The 12,432-nt window shown below is 35.6% G+C and overlaps 1 protein-coding gene across 4 annotated transcripts in view; it reads right to left on the bottom strand.

Annotated features, from left to right (window-relative positions):
• TMEM156 (transmembrane protein 156) overlaps positions 1-12,056 on the bottom strand; it is a 51,883-nt gene extending 39,827 nt beyond the window's left edge. For all 4 annotated transcript variants that reach the window (XM_042984718.1, XM_007098864.3, XM_042984719.1 and 1 more), the window contains exon 1: positions 11,885-12,056. In XM_042984718.1, the coding sequence (XP_042840652.1) occupies positions 11,885-11,972 (88 nt within the window). In that variant the 5' untranslated portion in view covers positions 11,973-12,056. The remainder of the gene's footprint in view (positions 1-11,884) is intronic.
• Positions 12,057-12,432: the final 376 nt, after the last annotated feature.

Genomic DNA, 12,432 nt, shown 5'->3' with positions numbered 1-12,432 from the left:
TATATCTCATAACCCCAATATCTGAATTCTTTAAAGATCTGATTCTGCTATTTTTGTCTCTGTTGACTATTGTCTGTTCATGTGGGGTTTTTAAAATTTATTTATTTATTTATTTTTAGTAATCTCTACACCCAACATGGGGCCTGAATTCATGACCCTGAGATCAAGAGTCACACGCTCCTCTGACTGAGCCAGCTAGGTGCCCATAAGCCTTCATGTGTTTTATGATTTTTGACAATAGCTCATGTTACTTAGAATTTTGTTTGGGAAATTATTTGAGATCTGATTTGAAGATGTTTTCCTCCAGAAAGGATTGCTGTTTACCTCTGCTTGGTATCTAATACCACATTATCTCAAAATCACTTTAAATTAAATTTCTTGGTGTGGTAAAAAAGGAATCCTTATATACTGCTAGAGTATAAATTAGTCTGTCCACTATGGAAAACAATATGGAGGATCCTCAAAAAATTAAAAATAGATCATATCATTCAGCAGTTCCTCTTCTGGGTAGATACCCAAAGGAAATGAAAACAGGAGTTCACAGAGATATCTGCATGCCCATACAGTATTATCACAGTATTATTCACAATAGCCAAGATATGGGAATAACTCAAGTGCCCATCAATGGGTGAATGAATAAAGAAAATGTGTTATATATACACAAATGTAGTATTGTTCACCTATGAGAAAGGAGAATATCCTGCCATCTGTGACAAAAATTGATGGACTTGAGTACATTATCCTAAGTAAAATAAGATCAAGAAAGACAGTTACTATATGATATCATTTATAAGTGAAATCTAAAAAACGTCAAATGAGAGAGGGAAGATGGTGGCAGAGTTGGAGGACCAGGATCCTAGGCTCATCTTGTCCCGTGAACACAGCTAGGTAACTATCAAATCATCCTAATACTCCAGAAATCAACCTGAAGACTGACAGAACAAACTCCACAACCAAAGGGAGAGAAGAGTCCACATTGAAGAAGGTAAAAAGTGTGGAGCTATGGTTTAGGGGAGAAATGGATCACAGATACTGCAGAGGGGAGGGAGCCATGGTAATGGAGAAGGGGGGGAGAGAGAGAGAGAGAGAGAGAGAGAGAGAGAGAGAGAGGAGCACAGAGGGGAATACACAAGGAGAACATTTCCCATAGCCATTGGCTTGGAAAATGAGAGGGGTTGTATTTTTTGAGATCTTACAACCAGTGGGGCTTGAAGTTTTGAGTTTTAAAGGTCAGTGGGCTAGGCCGGGATAGAGCCAAGAGGGGTCAGGGAGAGAAGGCAGGCAAACAGCCCAGGGGCAGACAGCATGGAAACAATAATCTGAAGAGAGCCTGGGGCACACAGCGGGGAGATTATTTGCTCTTCTCAGAGCATATGCCTGAGAGGCAGCTTCGTGGAAATGCCTCTCAGGTAACAAAGGAACTGGTTGTCACCATTTCCCTCCCCACCCCTCAGCATAAACACAGAGCCACTTGCAGGAGGCAGCATAACACTGACACTGGCTACCTAACTTGCTTACACCATGTCCCCTGAGTTCAGACTAGACTACTCTTCTCAGTCAAGCTTGCCTCAGTCCCAGCATGGAGGGTCCCCTCCCCTAGAAGACCAGCAGAAACCTCTGCCCACACCACATCTGACCAGAGATTTCTGCATGGTCTCAGTTCTGATGGAAGTGGTATCAGGTCTCATTTCACAAGCAGACCAGAGCACACCTAGTTAATACTTGCCACATTCAGACCAAGGACCAAACACTGCCCACAGCAGGCAAAGAAAGCCTCTGCAAATGACTTACCTGAAGGATAGAGCAACTAAAACAAAATAGCAGGGCACACACAGCATACACCAAAGACACTCCCTGAAGCTCCAGGCCCTTGACACTACATGACCTCCTCATAAAGCCACTACTTTTAGGAGAAGGAAACATAACTGCCTTTTCTAACACAGAGAAGAAGGCAGAGACTTAGACAAAATGCCAAGATGGAGGAATTCATGCCAAATAAAAGAACAAGGTAAGGCCACAGCCAGAGATCTAAGTGAAACAGATATAAGTAACATGCCTGATGGAGAATTTAAAGCAACAATCATAAGTATACTCATTGGACTTGAGAAAAGAATAGAAGACATTAGTGAGATCCTTACCACAGAGAAAGAAGAGTGAAGAAAGAATCAATCAGAGATAAAGAATGTAGCAAAAGAGATTAGAAACAGGCTTGATGCAATGAAGAGCAGGCTGAAGGAAGCAGAGGAATGAATTAATGACCTAGAAGACAAAGTAATAGAAAATAATGAAGGTGAACAAAAGAGAGAAAGAATTATGGAACATGAGAATACACTTAGGGAATTCAGTGACTCAATCAGCCATAATAACATTCGTATTACAGGAGTCTCAAAAGAAGAAGAGAGAGAAAGGGGAGCAGAAAATTTATTTGAGAAAATAGCTGAAAACTTCCCTAATCTGGGGAAAGAAACAGACATCCAGATCCAGGAGGCACAGAGAACTCTCATCAAAATTAACAAAAGCAGGGCAACACCAAGACATAATTAAATTTGCAAAATATAGTGATAAAGAAAGACTCTTAAAAGCAGCCAGACAAAAGAAGTCCTTAACTTACAAGGGAAGACCCATAAGGCTAACTGGAGACTTCTCAGCAAAAACTTGGCAAGCCAGAAGGGAGTGACATGATATATTTCAAGTGCTGAATGGAAAAAAATCTGCAGCCATGAGTGCTCTCTCCAGCAAGGCTATTATTCAGAAAGAAGGAGAGAGAAAGATTTTCCCAGACAAACAAAAACCAAAAGAGTTCATGACCACTAAACCAGTCCTGCAAGAAATATTAAAAGGGACTCTTTGGGAGGAAAAGACCAAAAGTGACAAATACTAGAAAGGGACAGAGAAAATTTCCAGAAACAACAACAAAACAAGTAATAAAATGGCAATACGTACGTATCTATTAATAATTACTTTGAATATAAATGACTAAATGCTCCAACAAAAAGACATAGGGTGTCAGGATGGATTAAAAAAGTAAGATCTATCTATATGTTGCCTCCAAGAGACACAGTTTAGACTTAAGATACCTGAAGATACCTGCAGATTGAAAGTAGAGGATGGAGAAACATTTATCATGCAAATGGATGTCAAAAAAAAAAAAAAAAAAAAAGCCAAAGTAGCAATACTTACATCAGGCAAACTACACTTTAAAACAAAGACTGGAGGGGTGCCTGGGTGGCTCAGCTGGTTAAGTGCCTGACTCTTGAGATAGGCTCAGGTCATGATCTCTCAGTTTGTGAGACTGAGTCCTGCATTGGGCTGTATACTACTGATAGCCTGCTTGGAATTCTCTCTCTATCTGCCCCTCTCATGCTCGTGCTCTCTCTTTCTCTCTCTCTCTTTCTCTCTCTCTCTCTCAAAATACATAAATAAACTTTAAAAAATAAAACGAAGACTGTAACAAAGATAAAGAAGGGGAGTATATCAAAATAAAGGGGACAATCCACCAAGAAGATCTAACAGTTGTAAATATTTATGCACCCAACATGTAAGCATCCAAATATATAAAACAGTTGATAACAAACATAAAGGAACTAATCAATAATAATACAATAATGCTAGGGGACTTTAATAGCCCACTTACATCAATGGACAGATCATTTAAACATAAAATCAACAAGGAAACAATGGCTTTGAATGACACATTGGACCAGATGGACTTAACAGATATATTTAGAACATTTCATCCTAAAGCAGCAGAATACACATTCTTTCCAAGTGCACATGGGACATTCTCCAGAATAGGTCACATACTGGGCCACAAAACAGGCCTCAACAAATACAAAAAGATTGAAATCATACCATGCATCTTTTCTGACCATAACACTTTGAAACTAGAGGTCAACCACAAGAAAAAATCTGGGAAGACCACAAATACATGGAGGTTAAATAACATGCTACTAAACAATGCATGGGTCAACCAGGAAATCAAAGAAGAAATTTTTAAATACATGGAAACAAATGAAAATGAAAACACAGCAATCCAAAACCTTTGGGATGCAGTAAAAGCTGTTATAAGAGGAAAGTTTATACCAATACAGGCCTACTTCAAAAAGCAAAACAACAACAACAACAACAACAACAACAACAAAACCCTCAAATAAACAACCTAACCCTACACCTAAAGGAGCTAGAAAAAGAACAACAAACAAAACCCAAAACCAGAAGAAGGAAGGAAGTAATAAAGATTAAGGCAGAAATAAATGGTGTAGAAACTAGAAAAACAGTAGAACAGATCAGTGAAACCAGGGGCTGATTCTTTGAAAAATTAATAAAATTGATAAACCTCAAGCCAGACTTATCAAAAAGAAAAGAGAAATGACCCAAATAAATAAAGTCATAAATGAAAGAGGAGAAATAACAACCAATACCACAGAAATACAATTATAAAGAATATTGTGAAAAACTATAAGCCAACCAATTGGACAACCTGGAAGAAATGGATAAATTCATACAAACATATAAACTACCAAAACTGAAATAGGAAGAAATAGAAAATGTGAATAGCCAAGAAATTGAATCAGTAATCAAAAAACTCCCAACAACAAAAAAAAGTTGGACCAGGACAAGATGGCTTCACAAGCAAATTCCACCAAATGTTTAAAGAAGAGTTAATAGGGGTGCCTGGGTGGCTTAGTCAGTTAAGCATCCAATTTCAGCTCAGGTCATGATCTCGCAGTCTGTGGGTTCAAGCCCTGTGTCAGGCTCTGGGCTGACAGCTCAGAGGCTGGAGCCTGCTTCAGATTCTGTGTCTCCCTCTTTCTCTCTCTGTCCTCCTCTCTCTTTCTTTCTCTCTCTCTCTCTCTCTCTCATTCTCTCTCTCTCTCTCTCTTTCTCTCTCAAAAAAGTAAATAAACATTAAAAAAAAATTTTTAAAGGAGAGTTAATATCTATTCTTCTCAAAGTATTCCAAAAAATAGAAATGGAAGGAAAACATCCAAATTCATTCTGAATCCAGCATTACCATGATACCAAAACCAGATAGAGACAACACACACACACACACACACACACACACAAAAGTACTACAGGCCAATATCTCTGATGAACACAGATGTAAAAATCCTCAACAAAGTACTAGGGAACAATGTCACATGTCAAATTTATACAAGAAAAAAAAAAAAAACAAAGACAAGACCTAATTCTTGGATTTGGCCTTTCACACCTTAGAGGCAATGATCATTAATATCCAAGCTATGGCCAACTTGTGTTCACAAACTCTCAAGGGAAATTTTTTCCTTACTCTCTCCAGGGCCTAGGTAAAGGCAGACAAATTTCCTTATAGCCAGACAAGTTTTCCCTAGATTATTCCTTACTCCTTCACAGAGCACGTCACCTTTGGGGTCCCAGTCTTAAGCTCTGGCTTCTGTCTACCATGTATGACCCATGAAACAGACTCTAGGCCACTCAGGTGACCAATCTGTTTACTCTTGCTTACCAGTCTGAATTCATAATTTATAATCATTTTCCACCTTTGAGGAGTTTTCTTATTTTGTTAGTAGTTCAACTATATATTTTGTTGTTGTTCTTAATGTTTTAGTTTTTAATGTTTTATCTCACATTTTTAGATATTTTGTGCCAAGAGTATTTTTCAAGGTTGAATGCAAGAATAGAAGTCTCAACTCTCTGTTGACCTTCAAAAATAAGTGAGAATGTACAGTAAAATCTTCATTGTTTGACAGACAAGAGCAGCTCCAGAAACTACTCTACGTCAAGTCATATTTTCCCAATACCTAGGCTATTTCTCTGTTAACGAGTTGTCAAGGAACTTTGGAAGAAGAATGGATTCTTTCAGACAATACATATTCTAAGTGTTATTGGTTCAGTATATGAAATACAAACTGAAGAAAATAAGCAATTTTTACCACCAGAAACATAGCTAGTACAACCACTTTGGAGATGCATTTGGCAGTTTCTTATCAAATTAAATATATTGAGCTATTTTACTACTAGTTAGCTGATAGAAATGAAAACATATTTTCATATGAAGAGTTGTACAAAAATGTTCATAGCAGCACATTTATAATGGCCAATAACTGGAAACAACCCAGTGGCATAAGGGACAAATGCGATATATTTGTATAATGGACTATTTAGCAATAAATAGAAAAGAGCTAGTGATGCACTTAATAACATGGGTGAATCTCAAAAACATTATGCTAAGCTAAAGAAGCTAGATCAAAAATAGATACTGTGTGATGATTCCGTCTATATAAAGTATAAGAAGGGATAAAACTAAACTATGGTGACACAGGTCAGAAAGTTGCCTTGGGAATAGGAGAAAATTTGACAGAAATGAGCAAAAGGAATCCTTCTGGGAGTGATGAAAATCTGTATTTTGTATGGGGTTGTAGTTACATAGTCACATATGATTGTCAAAATTTATAAAACCGAACACTTAAGATCTTTGTATTTTACTGTATGTAAATTGTGCTTTTAAAAAAATAGCCAAACTAAACAAAACACCTCCAATTGTTTCTAAATAGTTTTAATCAGGGGCGCCTGGGTGGCTCAGGCGTCCGACTTCAGCTCAGGTCATGATCGCTGTCGGGCTCTGTGCTGACAGCTCAGAGTCTGGAGCCTTCTTTGGATTCTGTGTTTCCGTCTCTCTCTGCCCTTCCCCCCACACACTCTATCTCAAATAAATAAATAAATAAATAAATAAATAAATAAATAAACAAACAAACATTTAAAAAATTTTAAATAGCTTTAATCATTATTGGATATTCTGCATCATAATTCAGCAATTTAAAAATATTAGCTAGTGTGCCTGGGTGGTTCAGTTGGTTAAATGTCCCACTCTTGATTTAAGCTCATATCATAATCTCACAGTTCTGAGTTCAAGGCCAGACATCAGGCTCCTGCTGACAGTGCAGAGCCTGCTTGGGATTCTCTCTCTTCCTCTCTCTCTAAACTTCCCCCATTCACTCTCTCTCTCAAAATAAATAAATAAACTTAAAAAAAATATTAGCTGCCAGGAGAGAAAAAAAGCTAATGGCTTAGCTGCCTAATTACAGAGATATTAGTTAACATACTTTTTTTTGCCTTTGGTTACAGGTCTGCCTCTTTAACAACTGGTATAGACTCAAAGAGTATCAATTTCAATAGCAAAAGTTCAAATAATTACATTTCCATCTTGGGTTCAGTAATTGAGGCTTCTCTAGTAATATTGAGTTGGAAAGGGTAAAAATACATCATGTTGCAAATGAATGATACATTGATGGTGTTAACCAGGTAAGGAACAGGGGAGTCTAGACAGGATATGGATTTATTCATAGAACATTTGGGAAAGACAATTTAAAATATTTCTTGGGGAAAAGGGGCAAAGTTTGGGGTTACTTTTAATTTATGGTAACAGTATGTGGAACAGTGGGAGATAAGAAAGATTGCTGACTTTACTTGTCAAAATAGGGAAGTAAATGCACATTATGAAACTCTCCATGGGAAAAAAAAATGGTAGGAAAATAACCTAGGGTAAACAGACACATATCTTTTAAGTGAAAGATTCTGTGAAATAAATTTCATACATTGCACAACCTAAAAGTTCTAGGTGGGAAGTAAAATTTTGCTTCAAAAATACAAGAGGAGGATAATAGTGCCCGATCTGCCTAAATCAAAAGGTGGTTATGATGATCAGATAAGAAATGCTTCCTTCAAGAATGTTTCACTTTTATTTCCTTTACAGTATGAGTCAGAAAATTCACTCCATCAACAAATACTTGGTGAGTGCCTCTTAATGTGGCAGGTACTGTCCTAAGTGCTTAAAATATGACCTAAACAGACAAAAACCTCATTTTCATCAAGTTTATGCTCTATTTGGAGAAATCAGACAGCAAAAAGTACACACGATAAGTAAGTTATATAGGGTATGAGTGCTATGGAGAAAAGAAACAGCAGTATCAGGGTAAGATATATTACCGCATTATTATTTTAAAGAAAGTTGTCTTTCTATAAAAACAAAAAAGGTGTACAGAAAGGGCATCTACCAATGCAATGAGAACCTAATAGAAAGCATCCCAAGCAAGGGTTGCTGTATATAATCTAACAGAATAAAACCCGTTCTGCCAAAGCAGTGGAAAGCATTTTATTTAGCCGTGTCTATTTTTTTTTTTTTTTGCCAGCATCTAATGTCTACAATATATTTGTAAACATATTGTGTCGATCAGTAGCCATTTGCATTCCATAAAGATTCAGAAAATTCCGTAAGAAATAAAATGTTACAACAAAGTAAATCTACCCATCTAGTTTTATTCCTTCTTTCTGAATATTTTCAGAATAGTCTCTCTTGAGAATGATGCTTTGCCACAAATGAGATGAAGTATTTAATGTGTCAGAATGAGTTATTACTTGTAAAAGTACTTGGTATAGTACCTGGTACATGTGTAAGTATTTATTACATTTTAAAAAATTTTTTTTAATAGTTGTTAGCCTATATCCCAGACCTTATTGGGGATTGTTGATTAACTTTTTAACGAGCCAATTAATGAGAGAAAAATTAAGTGCCCATTTTTAAGAACTAAGAACACTTTCAGGCAAATTAGTTGCAGTTACTCTTGATAACACTGTTCTTTATAATACAGACATAAGTAATGTGTACATAGGCTTGAATACTTCAGGGTTTATCCTATACTTTGTATACTTTGTAAGTTAAGTTCCTTTGTCCACTGTTTTCTTGCAGTTCACGGTCCATTATACTACCATTTCCATCAGAAAGTGTGAAATGCCAGGGAAAATGAAAGCTGGTAAACATAGTTTATGTCAGTTTGGCTCTTACAAGTAAGCGAGGAAGTCAAATAGCTAAATAAAATTAGGTTTGAGGTGTTGTTATCTCTGCTATTCCTGTCTTGCATTGCCATGAATTATCAGTAAGACATTTGTATGACTACAATTTCTGGCTTCAAGAACTTCTGAGATATTTATATGAGTACATTTTATTTGAAAATAATTGCTTCTCTTAGAGAGTGCTTGTGCAAGCAGGTAAGGAGAAATATTAGCTGATCATTAGAGCTCTGACAGTTATCTCTTTGCAACAAAAATGGAAGGAACATCCTCCCCAGACCGGCCTGGAAGCACAACTTTTATGTTTCCATTGTACCTTTTTACATTGCTATTTCAGTAATTACAGTATTGTATTTAATTATTTACCAGTCAGGCCTCCCGCTAACTGAAAACTCCTTGAAGGAAGAGTTGCCTGTTGTTTTTGTAGCCCCGGGTTCCTGGTACAGGTAGACACTATTCATTCCAATTTCAGTATATGTGCTGCAGAAGCCAGCACAGGTAGGCACTGTTCATGACCGGAGGAATAAATAAATAAAAGATCACTGAGATTGATATGGGTTAAGCAGGTCTCTCTCTCTCTTAAACACTGTAAGTCCAATAAAAGTTGGTTGGTGAAGTCTCCTGTTTGGGGCAACCCAGGCTCTCTTAATTGCAAGCATCTCTGAATCAAAATATATCTATTCCTTTTCTATCTCCACTATCTACATGCAATGTAAGTGTAGCAAATCATTACATTAACTACTGTATCTTAGTATAAGCTGTCTTTCAAATAAACTGGAAGTATTAAAATAGTTTCTCTTGCCAGTGCATGCTCAATGCAAACTCATTAAAAGTCCAAAACACCATTGAAGAAGTTCCTCTTCTTCAATAAAGTTAGACTAGATAGCTTATACTGTGTAATTATGATAATTGAATATTCTGAGTAATGATTATTCAGAGACTCAGACACATTCTTGATGAAAAATGATCAAACACAGTTCTCTATTTTTAACTTAGGCCTTCAGAGGGTTTATTATTTTGAAATCAAATCTATTAAACCTCATGAATACATTATTCCTCATTAAGATTCCTTCTGAATTCATTTGATGTGTTAACGACGTGGTATCAGTGAATAATTTATAAGTAAAAATCATTTTATAATATTTATCTTAGAAATTAAAGTGAATAGGATGTAAGAAAAAAATGGGGGAAAAAACCCACAAGTAACTGATAAGAAGAGTAGGACTATACAGGAGAATCTCAAGGTTAATTTCAGCACTTCTTGAACATCTAAAAATTTTTACCAGGTATTTTATTTTATGAAATATGAGATGTCAACTTATTTCATAAGGCAACTATAACTGTGATTTAAAAATTACTGAAAAAAAGTGAAATAATCATTTGCCTTTAGTTGGATCTGTATTAGACTAGATAAAATGAAGCTATATGACCTTGTTCCTGGTGATCCATAAACCATTATAAAATATAAAACGTGCACTATTGAATGTGTAAAATATTTTACTCAATCATCAACCTTTCGTTTATGGTGGCTGTGTGCAAAATCCCTTCTACCACAAAATGACATCAGGATAAGATGACGGTTTTCAAACATTTTTGTTTGTTGGCCCCAAGGAAGGTCCCTTTGAAATAAAATTCCCAAATAAATCCATCCCCCTAAAGAGTCCAAGGAAATATCTATCTGTGCTGTTCTTGGACCAGGAAAAGCGAAGTGGCTATTTTAAGTTTGCAGAGGCAATATAGGTAGTAGTGAGAGCTGATTGTAATTAGTTGTGAAAGTAAAAACACAAAAATCATTAATGGTTGATTACTGTCAAGACATCTGCCCAGGAAAGAAAAGCTTTTCACATGCTCTGGCAATCACCAGTTCTCATAACACAGTAACCAACAGTTAGCAAATAGTTTATGAAATCTTTTTTGAGGCTGATTACTTGGTTTTCGTTAGATGAACCTGATTTTTTGGAGATGTGAGGTCCATCTTCATGGCCTACCTTAGATAACTATCAAATCAGCTTACTATTTAAAAGGCTTAAAAGTTGAAATAAGTTATCTCCATTCCAATTCTAACTATTCTCTATATTTTCACTAAGTGGAATCAAGAATTAAAAATATATGTTATGATTGTTTAGTCTGAGCAACACAATGCCAGAAAACCAAGAAAATTTTGAAAAATTCAATCATTCACAAAATTGCACATAGTGTTAATTTAGCAAAAATATTGTTATCTGGCCACTTAGTATCATGTACATGCAACAGTAATCATGGCAGAATGTCATCAAATATAAGCTTTTCCCTGATTTTAAGCAAATTCATATAACTTTAATGATAGAATATAGTGTTTTCTTTTTACTTTTTCTTATTATTAAATGCTAGGGAGCACAACTATTTTCTGAACGCACATTTATATATATTTTAAATCTTTTACTGACATATAAAAATAGTTCAAATTTACATTTATTTATTTTCTTATCCTAGGTTCCAACAATCATATCACAAATCCCTGAAATATCCGCAGAGGACATTTTGTTCCATTTTTTCTCTAGTTACAAATATACATACGCACACACCTGCTGAAATTTGCACCCATCTTATTTCAAATTCTCTTATTTTTCAAAAAGCAACAGTGAGTTATTTGTGTGAAATAGCTGTGGTAGAGGGAAATCAAACACCTTTAACATAACAAATATAACTCACTTTGTGAAATAAGTCTAGAGTGTAAAAGCATACTTAAAACTGTTTTGAAGGAAACTACTTCAAAGAGCAAAATCATGTGAGATGAATGTAAACTCAATGTTTAAAATCTAGACTACACATTTTAGATATTTCTTTTCATTTTTTATTTCACTACGGTATGCCACAATAATTAAGTACTGCAAATAAGGTTACTGTGCTATATAACAGCCAACTAAAATTACAATCTCATTTTCTTAACTTTTCAGACATAGAACTTCAGCCCAGGCAGCGTGTATCCAAGAGAGGATCTTTCCTTGTAACCGTTACCTATCATAATTTTTTTTTAATTAGAAAAAGAAAAGATAAATTATAATTATGTACTCACCTTTTGGTGTCTTAAAATGTTCTGGCAAAATTAAAATGAATGCAATCACAATTGCCAAAAGTAATTTAAAGAAGGCTGTTTTTGTCATGTCTATTCACATGACACAGTGTGTTCCCCTCCAGTACATTGGTGGCATGTTTCTTCCTGCTTTGGGTTTCATCTCTGCAGTTCTTTAAGTTTATGCAAGCAACTTCATACTCACTTCCTTTTGTGTAAGACTAAAAAAAAAAAAAAAAAAAAAAAAAAAAAAAAGAGGGCTTGATTGCTTCTCAGGCTTTTGGCTAAGATCGATTGTAAAAAAAAGAGGCCTTGAACTGAGACTTTTTCATTTTGAGTCACTTTCCATTAAGAAGACTACTGTCTGATAGACACTTTCAAACTATCTTCTAAACAAGAAAGATAAAGAAATGATGTCAAGAAGGAAAGATCTTGTCCTCACCTAGATTTGAAGGTGTTTTCCCATTTTTGCCAATGTGTGTGCGTAAATATAAACCCACAATATACACACCAGAAATAAAATGATGAAGGTCCGTCATGCCCATTCATTC

This window comes from Panthera tigris, chromosome B1, assembly GCF_018350195.1.
Source record: "Panthera tigris isolate Pti1 chromosome B1, P.tigris_Pti1_mat1.1, whole genome shotgun sequence".
Lineage (NCBI taxonomy): Eukaryota > Metazoa > Chordata > Mammalia > Carnivora > Felidae > Panthera > Panthera tigris.
The sequence above is the reverse complement of the archived record's forward strand: the minus strand, read 5'-3'. Positions and strand labels throughout refer to the sequence as shown.